Source organism: Dreissena polymorpha, chromosome 9, assembly GCF_020536995.1.
Source record: "Dreissena polymorpha isolate Duluth1 chromosome 9, UMN_Dpol_1.0, whole genome shotgun sequence".
Classification (NCBI taxonomy): domain Eukaryota; kingdom Metazoa; phylum Mollusca; class Bivalvia; order Myida; family Dreissenidae; genus Dreissena; species Dreissena polymorpha.
In genome coordinates, this window is record NC_068363.1 from 10789353 (window position 1) to 10805604 (window position 16252).

General features: G+C 38.8%; 2 protein-coding genes across 13 annotated transcripts in view; one reads left to right on the forward strand and one right to left on the reverse strand.

Moving 5' to 3' along the window:
* The window catches only part of LOC127844932 (sodium/hydrogen exchanger 8-like), a 51285-nt gene extending 42106 nt beyond the window's left edge, over positions 1 to 9179 (forward strand). For 2 of the 3 annotated variants that reach the window (XM_052375495.1, XM_052375494.1), the window contains exon 16: positions 895 to 9179. In XM_052375495.1, coding sequence (XP_052231455.1) covers positions 895 to 1077 — 183 coding nt within the window. In that variant the 3' untranslated portion in view covers positions 1078 to 9179. The remainder of the gene's footprint in view (positions 1 to 894) is intronic. The other variant, XR_008032975.1, reaches the window with a different exon arrangement.
* A 2120-nt stretch (positions 9180 to 11299) lies between these two features.
* LOC127844928 (cleavage and polyadenylation specificity factor subunit 1-like) overlaps positions 11300 to 16252 on the reverse strand; it is a 61572-nt gene continuing 56619 nt past the window's right edge. For 9 of the 10 annotated variants that reach the window (XM_052375481.1, XM_052375480.1, XM_052375486.1 and 6 more), the window contains 4 exons: positions 15898 to 16056; positions 15332 to 15461; positions 14544 to 14682; positions 11300 to 12544 (listed from right to left, as the gene is read on the reverse strand). In XM_052375481.1, coding sequence (XP_052231441.1) covers positions 12497 to 12544; positions 14544 to 14682; positions 15332 to 15461; positions 15898 to 16056 — 476 coding nt within the window. In that variant the 3' untranslated portion in view covers positions 11300 to 12496. Of the gene's footprint in view, positions 12545 to 13424; positions 13454 to 13714; positions 13732 to 14427; positions 14457 to 14514; positions 14683 to 15331; positions 15462 to 15897; positions 16057 to 16252 lie in introns of all 10 variants that reach the window. The other variant, XR_008032974.1, reaches the window with a different exon arrangement.

Consider the following 16252-nt stretch of genomic DNA (forward strand, 5'->3'; position numbering starts at 1 on the left):
AATTAAAATACACATCAGATAACAATCGGTTTTGCTTTATTGTGTAGTGAATAGGACAGTTGCTTAGCGCAGTTGCTACAGTACTGACATGCGGTTGCTTAACGATTAAACATTTTTAAAAAGGGAAGAAGACTTATATGGTCCTAGGGCACAGAATAGAGGTGGTTGCTAATTATTGCCTTCTTTATCAGAAATAGCACAGTAGGAATGTGTAATGGTCGTTAAACAGATGGGGTTGCTTAATGCAGGTATTCACAACAACATGTGAGACTTTTTATGCCCCCGGTAGGGTGGCATATAGCAGTTAAACTGTCCATCAGTCCGTCCATCCGTCTGTATGTCTGTCCGAAAACTTTAACATTGGCCATAACTTTTGCAATATGGAAGATAGCGACTTGATATTTGGCATGCATGTGTATCTCATGGAGCTGCATATTTTGAGCGGTAAAAGTTCAAGGTCATCCTTCAAGGTCAAAGGTAAAAAAACAAATCCAAGAGAAGTAACAAGCTTTAAAGGGAGATAATTTCTATTTATCATTTGGCAGGTACAGATCATTTTCACAAGGGAAGTAATATTTTTTAAAGGTATATAATAAAAAAAAAATATATAAAAAAAGCGGCGCAGTAGGGGGAATTGTGTTTCTGACAAACACATCTCTTGTTAAAATAAATATTATAGTATAGCAGGGGCTATTTTACATGAAAATGTAATATTGATTTTCTTTTGTAAAAGAATTGTTGGCACTAAGAAATGCACATTTGAAGCCCACATTAGTGTTTTTTTTAACTTAAATGGCCAACACATGACTCCCCCCTGATCCAGTGGCTCAAACTTTTCTGATTCCAAATTTGCCTTTCAACAACAAATAACTGATGTTGCTATTTCATGTACAGGAGGTCCGTGATGCCAAGACCCAGATGACCAATCTCACCAAGCAGTGGTACAATGACGTGCGGGCCATGCCGGAGGGATCTCAGTCGGAGGAGGACACTGAGGAGGAGGAGGAGACAATATTCACAAACACACAACACAACTTGGACAATGGTGCTCAACATGAACCTCTATTAGCTCAGTGATCATCCTTTGAACACTAAATTCCATAAAAGCGGAAAGGGTTGTCCTGATAAGCATGTGCTAACTGCACAGGCTAATCTGGGAAGACAATTTGGGCCCATGCATAAGGCCCTGTTTACTGTGTGTTTATGTACTGAATGTTGTGGGTTTTACGTATGTACATACTATTGAAGAAAAAACATGAAAATCATGTATGTACATGTGTAGTACAATACAATATTTATAACAAGTGGGAGGCAGATGCTTTTTTCTACCACTAAATAAATGAGTATTGCTCTGTGAACATGTGGTTTAATGCATGAGCGTAAAGTGTCGTGCCAGATTTGCCTGTGCAGTCTGCACTCCCATTTATGGTAGTTTTTGTTTGAAGTCCTTCTTAGCAATAATCCAGTTTAGGCGGAAAGTTTTGTCCCTGATTATGCACAGGCTAATCTGGGACGACACTTTACGCATATGAATTAAACCCCCTTTTCACAGAGCACGGCCAAATTATTTACAATAAATTTTTGGCTTAAAAAATAAACAATTTATGGATTTAAAATGATTATATATGATATGATATACATATTTATTGCTATAGAACTCTATTGTTGTTGTTGATATTATCCATTGGTTCACACCTATAAACCTATTTAAGCTGGAATTGTGAGGGAAATGAGTTCTCTATCACAAAATTTTGTTCTCTTACATCCGATTTTTTTTTATAATTGGCCAGTACCTTTAACATTGCTAAAAATAAGTTTTATTTAATTCATAATAAATCCAATATTTATAAAAGACTGATTTAAAGTTAAATACATTATTATACATTTGATTGGTAGTCTTTACCTTAACATTTGATCAACATTTACATTTTGTTTTTTAAATATGCCAATATATTATTGAAAGGTAAGAAAACTACCAGTACTTAATATTCATTTATGCCATAAGTGCGGATTTTGGAAGTACAATCTTACTTTTGAACTGTTTTTCCTGCTTTCCCTATTTGAGATTAATTGTCCCAACATTTGTATAAAAACTATGTTGATTCTCAAAGTTTATTTAAAACTTGCTATAAGAGCTCTATTTTTCTAAAAATTACCACCACTTATACCTTTATTTCACCTTAATGGCCACTATGAATTTATGAATTGTCTAGCAGTCTTGTTATAATACCTTATTCTACAGTTTCTCCTTATATTTGAAACTTAAGAAGGGTTTCATTTTTAGCTCCCCTGAGCACAACGTGCTCATGATGAGCTTTTGTGATCGCCTTTTGTCCGTCGTGCGTCGTGCTTTGTGCAGCGTCAACATTTGCCTTGTTAACTCTCTAGAGGCCACATTATTGTCCAATCTTCATGAAATTTGGTCAGAAGATTGGTCTCAATGATATCTTGGATGAGTTCGAAAATGGTTACGTTGCTTGAAAAACATGGCTGCCAAGGGGCGGGGCATTTTTCCTTATATGGCTATATATGGCTATAGTAAAATCTTGTTAACACTCTAGAGGCCACATTTATTGTCTGATCTTCATGAAACATGGTCAGAAGATTCATCCCAATAAAATCTTGGACGAGTTTGAAAATGATGCCGGTTGGTTGAAAAACATGCCCGCCAGGGGTCGGGGCATTTTTCCTTATATGGCTATAACCTTGTTAACACTCTAGAGGCCACATTAATTTTCCGATCTTCATGAAACTTGGTCAGAAGATTTGTCCCAATGATATCTTGGATGAGTTCAAAAATGGTAACCTTTGCTTGAAAAACATGGCTGCCAAGGGGCAGGGCATTTTTCCTTATATGGCTATATATTGCTATAGTAAAATCTTGTTAACACTCTAGAGGCCACATTTATTGTCCAATCTTCATGAAACTTGGTCAGAAGATTCATCCAAATAATATCTTGGACTAGTTCAAAAATGATGCCGGTTGGTTGAAAAACATGGCTGCCAGGGGGCGGGGCATTTTTCCTAATATGACTATAGTAAAACCTTGTTAACACTCTAGAGACCACATTTATTTTCCGATCTCCATGAAACTTAGTCAGAATATTTGTCCCAATGATATCTTGGATGAGATTGAAAATGGTAACTTTTGCTTGAAAAACATTGCTGCCAAGGGGCGGTGCATTTTTCCTAATATGGCTATAGTAAAATCTTGTTGACACTCTAGAGGCCACATTTATAGTCCGATCTTCATGAAACTCGGTCAGAAGATTCATCCCAATAATATCTTGGACGAGTTTGAAAATGATGCTGGTTGGTTGAAAAACATGGTCACCACGGGGGCGGGGCATTTTTCATTATATGGCTATAGTAAAACCTTGTTAACACTCTAGCGGTCACATTTATTTTCCAATCATCATGAAACTTGGTCAGAAGATTTATCCCAATGATATCTTGGATGAGTTCGAAAATGGATTTGGTTGCTTTAAAAACATGGCCACCAGGGGCATTTTTCCTTATATGGCTATATATGACTTTAGTAAAACCTTGTTAACACTCTAGAGGCCACATTTATTGTCCAATCTTCATGAAATTCGGTCAGAAGATTGGTCTCAATGATATTTTGGATGAGTTCGAAAATAATTATGCTTGCTTGAAAAACATGGCTTCCAAGGGGCGGGACATTTTTCCTTTTATGGCTTAAGTAAAATCTTGTTAACACTCTAGAGGCCACATTTACTGTCTGATCTTCATGAAACTTGGTCAGAAGATTCATCCCGATAATATCTTGGACGACTTAAAAAATGATGCCGGTTGGTTGAAAAACATGGCTGCCAGGGGGCGGGGCATTTTTCCTTATATGGCTATAGTAAAACCTTGTTAACACTCTAGAGGCCAGATTTAATTTTCAATCTTCATGAAACTTGGTCAGAAGATTTGTCCCAATAATATCTTGTTATCTCAGGTGAGCGACTTTGGGCCTTTCAGGCCCTCTTGTTTTATTATTGATATCAAACTATGTGGAATGTTATTTTGTGCAATAGATGGAGATTGTATGTGTCTTGAATTATGTATATGCAGGTCTTTGATGTTATTTTTTCATCTGATTCTACATTGTTATCCGTTTTAACCAGATTTTTTAAAGAAAAAAACTGGTTATTAGATTGGCGAATGTCGGCAGGTGGGTGGGCTGGCTGGCGGGCGGAACAAGCTTGTCTGGGCCATAACTTTGTCGTTCATTGTCAGATTTTAAAATCATTTGGTACATTTGTTCACCATCATTAGACGGTGTGTCGCGCGAAAGAATTACGTCGATGTCTCCAAGGTCTAGGTCACAATTTGAGTTTGAAGGTCAAAAATGGCCATAAATTAGCTTATCTGGGCCATTACTTTGTGATTCATTGTGAGATTTTAAAATCATTTGGCACCTTTGTTCACCATCATTAAACGGTGTGTTGCGCGAAAGAAACACGTTGATATCTCCAAGGTCAAGAGTTTGAAGGTCAAAAATGGCCATAAATGAGCTTGTCTGGGCCATTACTATGTCATTCATTGTGACATTTTAAAATAATTTGGCACATTTGTTCACCATTATTGGACGGTGTGTCGCATGAAAGAATTACGTCAATATCTCCAAGGTCAAGGTCGCCACAACTAAAAATAGATTGATTTTGAAACAACTATATAACTATGAACAATCAGTAACAATGCACATTTTGATTTTGAGTTGTCTCTCTTTATCAGACTTTTTTTATGCCCCCCTTCAAAGAAGAGGGGGTATATTGTTTTGCACATGTCGGTCGGTCCGTCGGTCGGTCCGTCCACCAGATGGTTTCCGGATGATTACTCAAGAACGCTTAGGCCTAGGATCATGAAACTTCATAGGCACATTGATTATGACTGGCAGATGGCCCCTATTGATTTTCAGGTCACTAGGTCAAAGGTCAAGGTCACAGTGACTTGAAATAGTACAAGAGCTTGTCACAGTAGTGCCAAATCCCCGCTGAAATGTGGTTGCTTGTATGACAACATTTGTTTTAGAGAGTAGAATAATATTTGTAAAAACAAATAAAGAGAGATAATTCATTATGCTCCGGACAAAAATTTACTTTGAAATTAAATAAAGGGATTTAATTCAAACACTAACGTAGATAGAGTTATGGTTCTTAGTCACTGCACTTCTCCTACTTGCCATCTGTTTAAGTTTCAAGTTTCAAGTAAATCCCTTCAGTAGATTTAGAGTTATGCTCCGGACAAAAATTTACTTTAACATTATATAAAAGGGGAGATAATTAAAAAACTAAGGTAGATAAAGTTATGGTTCTTGGTCACTGCACTTCTCCTAGTTGCCATATGTTTATATTTCAAGTAAATCCCTTTAGTAGATTTAGAGTTATGCTCCGGACAAAATTTACTTTAAAGTTATATAAAAGTGGAGATAATTCAAAAACTAAGGTAGATAGAGTTATGGTTCTTAGTCACTGCACTTTTCCTACTTGCCATCTGTTTATATTTCAAGTTTCAAGTAAATTCCCTTTAGTAGATTTAGAGTTATGCTCCGGACAAAAATTTACTTTAAAATTATATAAAAGGGGAGATAATTCAAAAACTAAGGTAGATAGAGTTGTGGTTCTTGATCACTGCACTTCTCCTAGTTGCCATCTGTTTATATTTCAAGTTTCAAGTAAATCCTTTCAGTAGATTTAGAGTTATGCTCCGGACAAAAATTTACTTAAAAATTATATAAAAGGGGAGATAATTAAAAACTAAGGTAGATAGAGTTGTGGTTCTTGGTCACTGCACTTCTCTTAGTTGCCATCTGTTTATATTTCAAGTTTCAAGTAAATCCCTTTAGTATATTTAGAGTTATGCTCCAGACAAAAATTTACTTTAAAGTAATATAAAAGGGGAGATAATTCAAAAACTAAGGTGGTTAGAGTTATGGTTCTTGGTCACTGCACCTCTCCTAGTTGCCATCTGTTTATATTATAAGTTTGAAGTAAATCCATTGAGTTGATTTGGAGTTATGCTCCGGACAAAATTTCAGCCGGACGGACAGACAGACAGGACCAATTACTATATCGCCTCCGAATTTTTTTTCGGCGGTGATAAAAATGGTTTCCGGATGATAACTCAAGAACGCTTAGGCCTAGGATCATGAAACTTCATAGGTACATTGATCATGACTGGCAGATGACCTGTACAATTTTCAGGTCACTAGGTCAAAGGTCAAGGTCACAGTGACTCGAAACAGTAAAATGGTTTCCGGACAATAACTAAAGAATAATTAGGCCTAGGATCATGAAACTTCATAGGTACATTGATCATGACTGGCAGATGACCTCTATTGATTTTTAGGTCACTAGGTCAAAGGTCAAGGTCACAGTGACAAAAAACGTATTCACACAATGGATTCCACTACAACTGACAGCCCATATGGGGGGCATGCATGTTTTACAAACAGCCCTTGTTTTCTAATTGAAATCAAGGTCAATTTTACACAAGGGGGGTAACAATACACATTTTGAATTGTCTCCCTTTATAAGACTTTTTTTTCAACTGAAAACCTGGTTTTGTGACAATTTTGTCCCTTGTTTATGTATACAGTACTGAAATATGAACAGCAAACATCTGTATTGTTAATCAACAGTGTTTAAATCAAAATGTCTTTTACTTCATGTGAACATTTTTCAAGCATTGTTTTTGCATTGTTACAGTTTTATTTAAATATTTTATTTACAGTTTTGTTGTATGTGCTTGATCCATTTGTAAATTGTGATTGTTTTAGAATTCCAGTATAGAGTGACCATTCCAGTACAGAGTGACCATTCCAGTGTTATAGGGCTTAATACGAGGTTGACAAAAAAAAAACAAGAAAATTTTCAAAGTCATCTTTTTATGCTCCCTGTAGGGTGGCATATAGCAGTTGAACTGTCTGTCTATCTGTCTGTCCGTTTGCCGATAACTTTAACATTGGCCATAACTTTTGCAATATTGAAGATACAATGTAGCAACTTGATATTGGCATGCATGTGCATCTCATGAAGCTGCACATTTTGAGTGGTGAAAGGTCAAGGTCATCCTTTAAGATCAAAAGTAAAAAAATACTATCCAAGGGAAGTAATAAGCTTTAAAAGGGAGATAATTTTTAAACCTGCCAAATGACATATTGAAATTTTATTTCAAAGCAGCGCAATAGGGGGCATTGTGTTTCTGACAAACACATCTCTTGTTATGCCCCCGGTAGGACGGCATATAGCAGTTGAACTGTCCGAACACTTTAATGGTCATAACTTTTTCAATATTTAACATAGCAACTTGATATTTGGCATGGAGCTGCACATTTTGAGTGGTGAAAGGTGAAGGTCAAGGTCATCCTTTAAGGTCAAATTTCTAATATATTGCGTCTGTCCGTCCGTCCAAAAACTTTAACATTGGCCATAACTTTTTCACTATTGATGATAGCAACTTGATATTTGGCATGCATGTGTATCTCCTGGAGCTAAACATTTTGAGTGGTGAAAGTCAAGGTCATCCTTCAAGGTCAAATGTCTATGGCGTCTGTCCGTCCAAAAACTTTAACATTGGCCATAACTTTTTCACTATTGACGATAGCAACTTGATATTTGGCATGCATGTGTATCTCCTGGAGCTGAACATTTTGAGTGGTGAAAGGTGAAGGTCATCCTTCAAGGTCAAATATACCGTCCGTCCAAAAACTTTAACATTGGCCATAACTTTTTAAATATTGAACATAGCAACTTGATGTTTGCAATGCATGAACATTTTGAGTGGTGAAAGGTGAAAATCAAGGTCATTCTTCAAGGTCAAATGTCAAATATTCCGTCCGTCCGAAAACTTTAACATTGGCCATAACTTTTTAAATATTGAAGATAGCAACTTGATGTTTGGCATGCATGTGTATCTCATGGAGCTGCACATTTTGAGTGGTGAGAGGTCAAGGTCATCTTTCAAGGTTAAGGTCAAATTTTGCAATATTGAAGATAGCAACTAGATATTTAAAATGCATGCGTATCTCATGGAGCTGCACATTTTTGAGTGGTGAAAAATCATGGTCATCCTTCAAGGTCAAAGGTTGAATAGATGGCTTTAAAGAGGCGCAATAGGGGGCATTGTTTTTCCGACAAACACATCTCTTGTTATGATTGCTTGTTACAGAAAGTTTTTTTTAATGAAAATCTTAAACAAAAATGCTGCTTTTGAATTGAAATCTAGAACACAAATATTTTCTGCACTTAAAAGCAATCTACAACTAAAAATTGCTATACTTCAGATGCAAGGTGATTATCAAAAATGATTGATATAAATTATCAACAGTTCCTTATTTACAAACAAACCTTGCTTTGTTTTCTAAAAAATTAGATGTGTACATCTGATTTTGGGTTGTTGTCAGCAAGTTGTTTGTTTTGGCTTGTAGATAATCATTTATTTATTGTTTAATAAATATTTTGTGTTGTGATTTAATATCATTTTGTTTTATTGTTTGCTTATTATGTAAGAAGTCAATTGTGTTACCTTGTCTTTGTTTGTGATCATGTGATTCTAAACATTCACACTTTAACCCTTTTCATGAGAAAATGGGTATTATGCCTCATGCGGCCAGCACAGCTACAGAACAGCCTGGGCAGCTGCGCAATCTTGTGAAGAGCCTCCCTGTCTGCCAGTCACACAAAGTTTCATGGTCCAATTGAGCCGTGCTCTGTGAAAAGGGGGCTTAATGCATGTGCGTAAAGTGTCATCCCAGATTAGCCTATGCAGTCCCAGGCTAATCTGGGACAACAGTTTTCGCTTTTATATTTTCTTTTTGAAAAAAGTCTCTTCTTAGCAAAAATCCAGTTTAGGGGAGAGTGTCATACTTGATAAGCCTGTGCAGACTGCACAGGCTAATCTGGGACAACACTTTCCACACATGCATGAAACCCCCTTTCCACAGAGCATGGCTCAATTAGATGACAGGGTAGCTCCTGACCAGACCGGTAGGCCACACAGGCTGTTCTGGAGCTGTGCTGGCCACATATGGCATAAGACCCTATTTTGCATGATGCAGCTTCCATGTTGCATGGAAAGGTTTGTTATTAATCTTGATACATGCAACACTGGTACTTTAAACACTTAAATGGAAATCATTGTTGTTCTTATTGAATAAATTGAAAACAAGAGATGTGTTTGACTGAAACACAATGCCCTGTGTGTGTTTCAGAGTTTATTTACAGGTCCTACTGGCCTCTTCACGAGGTTACGGTAGCCCGACAATGCCCTCTATTACGCCGCTTGAAATAAAATTTCAATATATCATTTGGCAGGCTTAGAAATTATCTCCCTTTTAAAGCTTATTACTTCCCTTGGATTGTATATTTTTTAATTTTGACCTTGACCTTGCACCACTCAAAATGTGCAGCTTCATGAGATACACATGCATGAAATATATCAAGTTGCTATATTTCATTTTGCAAAAGGTATGGCCAATGTTAAAGTTTTCGGACAGACACACAGACAGACAAACGGACTGACAGTTCAACTGCTATATGCCACCCTACTGGGTGCATAAAAAAAGTATAAACATTAATTATTCTAAATATTTGCTAATTATGCCATATTATTTAACAAGAAAGACAATTGGCATTTAATGCAAGGTTTGATGAGATTATATTCCAATTTAATAATTTTTAAAAGCTTAGTTTTTAAAGCTAAATTTTTAAAGCTTATATAAATGAATAAAGACTTTGAAGTTAATAAGGTATTGGAATTTGGAAGCCATTTTAGCAATCATAACCAATTTTAGGCAGCAAATGACTGCGTCACAGCTAGCGTTAATTTAAACCTACCAATATGGCTTAGTATCGCAGAGGTCGCAGTGGTGTAGTGGATATGGTGTCCGCCTAGCGATCGGCAGGTCATGGGTTGGATCCCCACTATGAGAGCGTTCTTTAGATCGTCCCCATAGACACCAAGTACTCTTTCTAAACCCAGGAAACGGAGAGCGTTTCAAATAAGCCTTAGGCTCTCTAAGCAATTGAGCTTAAATAAATTGGTTTAAATCAATAATTTCTTATTATAATATATTAGCTCTAGCATAACACTTGCACTTTAACAGAACATTGTACAACTTCGTTGAAAAGTCCGGAGACATCAAAAGTACATATGTAATGCATATATAAATTAAAATACATATATCTTTTTATTTGGACTGTTACTGAAGGAATCATTCTGGCCAACATTTATGTGAAGCAAATTGAAAACCAAGTACAAAGATCAGTATTGATGAGAAATAAGCTATTTTCACTGTAACTTAAGTGTGTTACTTTGAACTTTGATCTACTGTAGCAATTAGAAATAGAATCTACAAATAACAAATTATTATACCCCCACAAACGAAGTTTAGGGGGATATATAGAAGTGAGCTTGTCTGCCGCTCGGTCGGTCTGTCTGTCGGTCCGTATTAAGAGTCCGCTCTCTAATTCAAGTTGTTTTCATCCGATCTTCACCAAACTTGGTCAGATGTTGTATCTAGATGATGTCTAGGTTAAGTTCGAATATGGGTCATGCCGGGTCAAAAACTAGGTCACGGGGTCACTTAGTGCGTTTTAAACATTGAGCATGGTGTCCGCTCTCTAATTCAAGTAGTTTTCATCCGAGCTTCACCAAACTTGGTCAGAAGTTGTATCTAGATGATGTCTAGGCCAAATTCGAACATGGGTCATGGCAGGTCAATATGACCCATATTCGAACTTGACCTAGACATCATCTAGATACAACATCTGACCAAGTTTGGTGAAGATCTGATGAAAACAATTTGAAATAGAGAGCAGACACTTAATACGGATAGTCCATTGTGCGTTGTGCATTGTGCGGCGTCAACATTTGCCTTGTTAACTCTCTAGAGACCACATTTATTGTCCAATCTTCATGAAATTTGGTCAGAAGATTGGTCTCAATGATATCTTGAATGAGTTCGAAACTGGTTACGTTTGCTTGAAAAACATGGCTGCCAAGGGGCGGGGCATTTTTCCTTATATGACTATAGTAAAATCTTGTTAACACTCTAGAGGCCACATTTTTATTACTTTTATTATTTTGAACTCCACCTTCCCAGAATAGTTAAGTTCCTTCTGGTCCAAGGTGAGCGCCTTAGGGCCCATGGCCCTTTTGTTTTAATAGGAGATGCGCCCTAATGCAACCATACTTCTTTTCAAATTATTTTAAATACTATACTACCGGTAGTATGTTGCACAAACTATAGTTGGGTGCTTGATTAGAAAATGTTCAACAAAGACACAAATGTTCTTCACATTTTAATCATTAACATTTAAGCCACCTTGTTTGTAATGGGTATTATGCCACATGTGGCCAATGTAGCTCTTGACAGCCAGCACACTTAAGCAGTGAGGTCCAGAATTCGCTTTAAAGTCATACAAGGTTTCCTGGTCTCACAAACGGTCAGGGTAACTCCTGACCCGATTGCACAGACTGGCATAAGACCCATTTTCACATGAGGTGGATCATGTCATACCAAGTTACGTAATCTTCAACACGCATTTATTCACAATACATGATGACATGGTCTTTTACAATGAACAAACACTGACATATTCAGCCGCTAGTTCTTGTTAACAAGTTGAAAAGTACACTTAACAATTCCCAAGGAAATGTTTTTAAAGGTTTTTTGCACTTAACATTTACAATAAAGTTTTAAAAACCAATTACCATAACAATGATTCTCAACACATTTATGTGTACTAAATGCTTAACATATGATCACCACAAAAAAACAGATGAGATCTAGGTGTACTGTAGAATTTGCAGAAAGAACTGCCCCTGCAGGCAAGGAAAAGTTATGTACTTATATCTTATGTGCTACATCGTGCAACAAATGGGTCTAAAGAAACATCCTAGCAGTTTAGCTCCAGAAATGCATCCATATCCTCTTATGCGGATTCGTACTGTCCGCTCATTGTCTCATTAACCTTGCATGACCTAATGGCAGACCAGGAAGCTCCTGGGCCAGTACTCACCAAACAATTCTTAGACTTAAGTCTAAGAATAAAGAATATTCTTTATTTTAGAATATAGAAGAATTTATTTTGAGTCAAACTTGACATTAACCACCTCTATCTACATCATTCTTCATGTAGAACATTATATAAATGACATAATCACAAGTGTTATCATGTATATATTCAAAGGCTGAAATAGTTTTCTAGGCTCTAAGTCTATTCTTTATTCTTAAGTCTACAAATGGGTTGGCGAATACGAGTCCAGATCAGACTGTACAAATGTTCAGGCCGGGCTGGAACAACACTGACTGTCATTGTTTATCAGAGGAAAGTTGTTGTAAAACTGTTTTAAATACTCTATACATCGGTAGTGTCTACTTCTGTATAACCTGTTTTTGTTACCATAGTTAAGGACATGCACAGCACAGCAGGACATTTAATGTTTTCACAGTATTCTTTATCATGAAATTCTTCACATGCTTTCAAAAATGTGCAGTGAGTCTGTCAGTTTCCATCAGATCTTCTACAAGCTGAAAAATAAAACATAGATTAATTATTTATCAGTTTTTTGCAAAAAAACCCCAAACTTTTTGGAGGCAATGAACTTTCATAACTGGCATCACCTAAGTATTCATATCCATGAGTATAATAAACATTTACCAGGTTTTACGGTTCATTTTCTACTGTTAGTAATGATGTTTAATTTGTGTAATTTTTAACCCATTCTCCCTCAGAAGCATAGTGAAAATGTCAATATGCTACCAGCATAAAACCAAAACAGCCTCTGAGTTACTTGTAGGCTGTTCAGGTTTTATGCTGTTTGCTGCTCACCAGTATCTGAGGGTTGGAAATGAAGTCTTTAAAACTTGAATATACATAGAAAGGTCTTGCATTTAATTATATTTTCAATGAGACTATGAAAGCGTCTAAGTGTGTATCTGAGTGCTGAAGGGTTCATGGAACCCAGCTATGTACCTGGTCCACACTGGTGCCGATATGCTTACCTGGTCCACACTGGTGCTGATACGCTTACCTGGTCTGCGCTGGTGCCGATACGCTTGGCTGGTCCTCACTGGTGCCGATACGCTTACCTGGTCCACACTGGTGCCGATACGCTTACCTGGTCCAAACTGGTGCCGATACGCTTACCTGGTCCACACTGGTGCAGATACGCTTACCTGGTCCACCCTGGTGCCGATACGCTTACCTGGTCCACACTGGTGCCGATACGCGTACCTGGTCCACACTGGTGCCGATACGCTTACCTGGTCCACACTGGTGCCGATACGCTTACCTGGTCCACACTGGTGCCGATACGCTTACCTGGTCCACACTGGTGCCGATACGCTTACCTGGTCCACACTAGTGCCGATACGCTTACCTGGTCCACACTGGTGCCGATACGCTTACCTGGTCCACGCTGGTGCCGATACGCTAACCTGGTCCACGCTGGTGCCGATACGCTTACCTGGTCCACACTGGTGCCGATACACTTACCTGGTTCACACTGGTGCCGAAAGGCTTACCTGGTCCACACTGGTGCCGATACGCTTACCTGGTCCACACTGGTGCCGATACGCTTACCTGGTCCACACTGGTGCCGATACGCTTACCTGGTCCACACTGGTGCCGATACGCTTACCTGGTTCACACTTGTGCCGATACGCTTACCTGGTCCACACTGGTGCCGATACGCTTACCTGGCCGATACGCTTACCTGGTCCACACTGGTGCCAATACGCTTACCTGGTCCACGCTGGTGCCGATACGCTTACCTGGTCCACACTGGTGCCGATACGCTTACCTGGTCCACACTGGTGCCGATACGCTTACCTGGTCCACGCTGGTGCCGATACGCTTACCTGGTCCACACTGGTGCCGATACGCTTACCTGGTCCACACTGGTGCCGATACGCTTACCTGGTCCACGCTATTGCAGATATGCTAACCTGGTCCACGCTGGTGTCTATACGCTTACCTGGTCCACGCTGGTGCCGATACGCTTACCTGGTCCACACTGGTGCCGATACGCTTACCTGGTCCACACTGGTGCCGATAGGCTTACCTGGTCCACACTGGTGCAGATACGCTTACCTGGTCCACACTGGTGCCGATACGCTTACCTGGTCCACACTGGTGCCGATAGGCTTACCTGGTCCACACTGGTGCAGATACGCTTACCTGGTCCACACTGGTGCCGATACGCTTACCTTGTCTACACTGGTGCCGATACGCTTACCTGGTCCACACTGGTGCCGATACGCTTACCTGGTCCACACTGGTGCCGATACGCGTACCTGGTCCACACTGGTGCCGATATGCTTACCTGGTCCACACTGGTGCCGATACGCTTACCTGGTCCACACTGGTGCCGATACGCTTACCTGGTCCACACTGGTGCCGATACTCTTACCTGGTCCACACTGGTGCCGATACGCTTACCTGGTCCACGCTGGTGCCGATACGCTTACCTGGTCCACACTGGTGCCGATATGCTTACCTGGTCCACGCTGGTGCCGATACGCTTACCTGGTCCACACTGGTGCCGATACGCTTGGCTGTCTCATTCTTCTCCAGGATACTCAGGTGCAGGAACTTCCAGAGCAGCTCCCCATCCAGTATGTTCTTGTGGGCGTTCACCAGGTCACTGGAGTCGGTCTGCACTGCCCTATAGAATGCATGTGCGTAAAGTAACGTCCCAGATTAACCAATGGTAAATGTCACCTTAAATTAGCTGCACAGGCTGATCAGGAAAGGCACTTTCCGCCTAAACTGTATGTTTTGTTTAGATGAGACTTCCTTTAAACCAAACAGGACATTAAACAGAAAGTGTTGTCCTAGATAAGCCTGTGCAAACAGCACAGGCTAATTTAAGGTGACACTAAGCACATGCATTAAGCCCCATTTTCCCAGAGCGCAGCTCATTTATAAATCTGGACTCATCTCCAGACAGCTCCAGTGTAATCTGAACTAAATAAATTTAAATCTTAAAATACCAACATTTTTTTGCTCTTTCATGTTTTGGCTGATTAAAAATGTCTAAACAAGTAAATATTATTGAGTTATTTGCATTATTATTATTATTGTTTATATTATTATGTTGGCGTATATATGAGATATGCATGTTTTTATTTATGACAATTATTAATTTGCGGAATCAACATACTAACTTGTGGTAACCAATTATTAAATTATGTGAACTAGATAACTATCTTGTGGATTAGACTTAGGCTAATGTTAGTTGACTTATTGCACCCTAACACCAGGGTAAGCACATTATGTATGGGTGCAAGATGGCAGGTACAGGCATGAATTACCTGTAGGCTTTTGGGTTTAGCCCTGCATTGTGGGGAATCTGTATGCTGAGAGCGTTCTGCAACATGAGCAGCCTACGGTACACCTTCTCCTGAATTGGTAGTAAGTAACCTATGCTGCCGTCTAGAGTGGCTGAAAAATGAAACATTATCTGGTATAAGTAGGTGAGGACCACAGATTGGAATCCAATGTTTTTTCACAAATTACATTTGTATCAATCATAAATGTTAAACAACAGGCATTCTGCTGGAAGATCAAATTATTATTCATTTAAAACAATTACAAAGCCATGCATTTTGATAAGACATTGATAAAAAATATAAATATCTGCGGTAAGATAATATTGATTTTTTTGTTATAAACCCTTCTTAGAATAATAGGTTTGTTTTTTGATGTGTATTGAACCTAATAATTGCACATCATTATGAAATCTAAACAACTGATATAAATGTACAATTTTCCTAACAAACCATACTGGAACACAGCCATCAGCTTCATTACTAATTGTGCAAAAAATATTCCATGAGATAAATCGTGAATTTGAGTACAACATGGAAAGCCTATTTACCAAAGTAAGTGACATGACGTCGCTCCACAGGCCCGCTAAGTTTCTTCTCTGTGGACGGGTCACTGAGCTTGCACCGTACTCGGAACATTGTGTGGATGTGTGAGCCTGCGTTCATGTCAGCGCGCCGCACCAGTCGCGTGCCACCGTGACTCTCTCGAGCTTAAGATTACATCAACATGGTTGGAATATTAGAGCCAAGCTCTGGCAAAACATGGCTTTACATATGTGTCTAAAGTGTCATCCTTGTTCAGCCTGTGCAGTCTGCACAGGCTAATCAGAAACAACACTTTCCACCTGAACTTTATTTTTTATTCAGAAGAGACTTCCTTCAAACCAAACATTATATAAAAGTGGA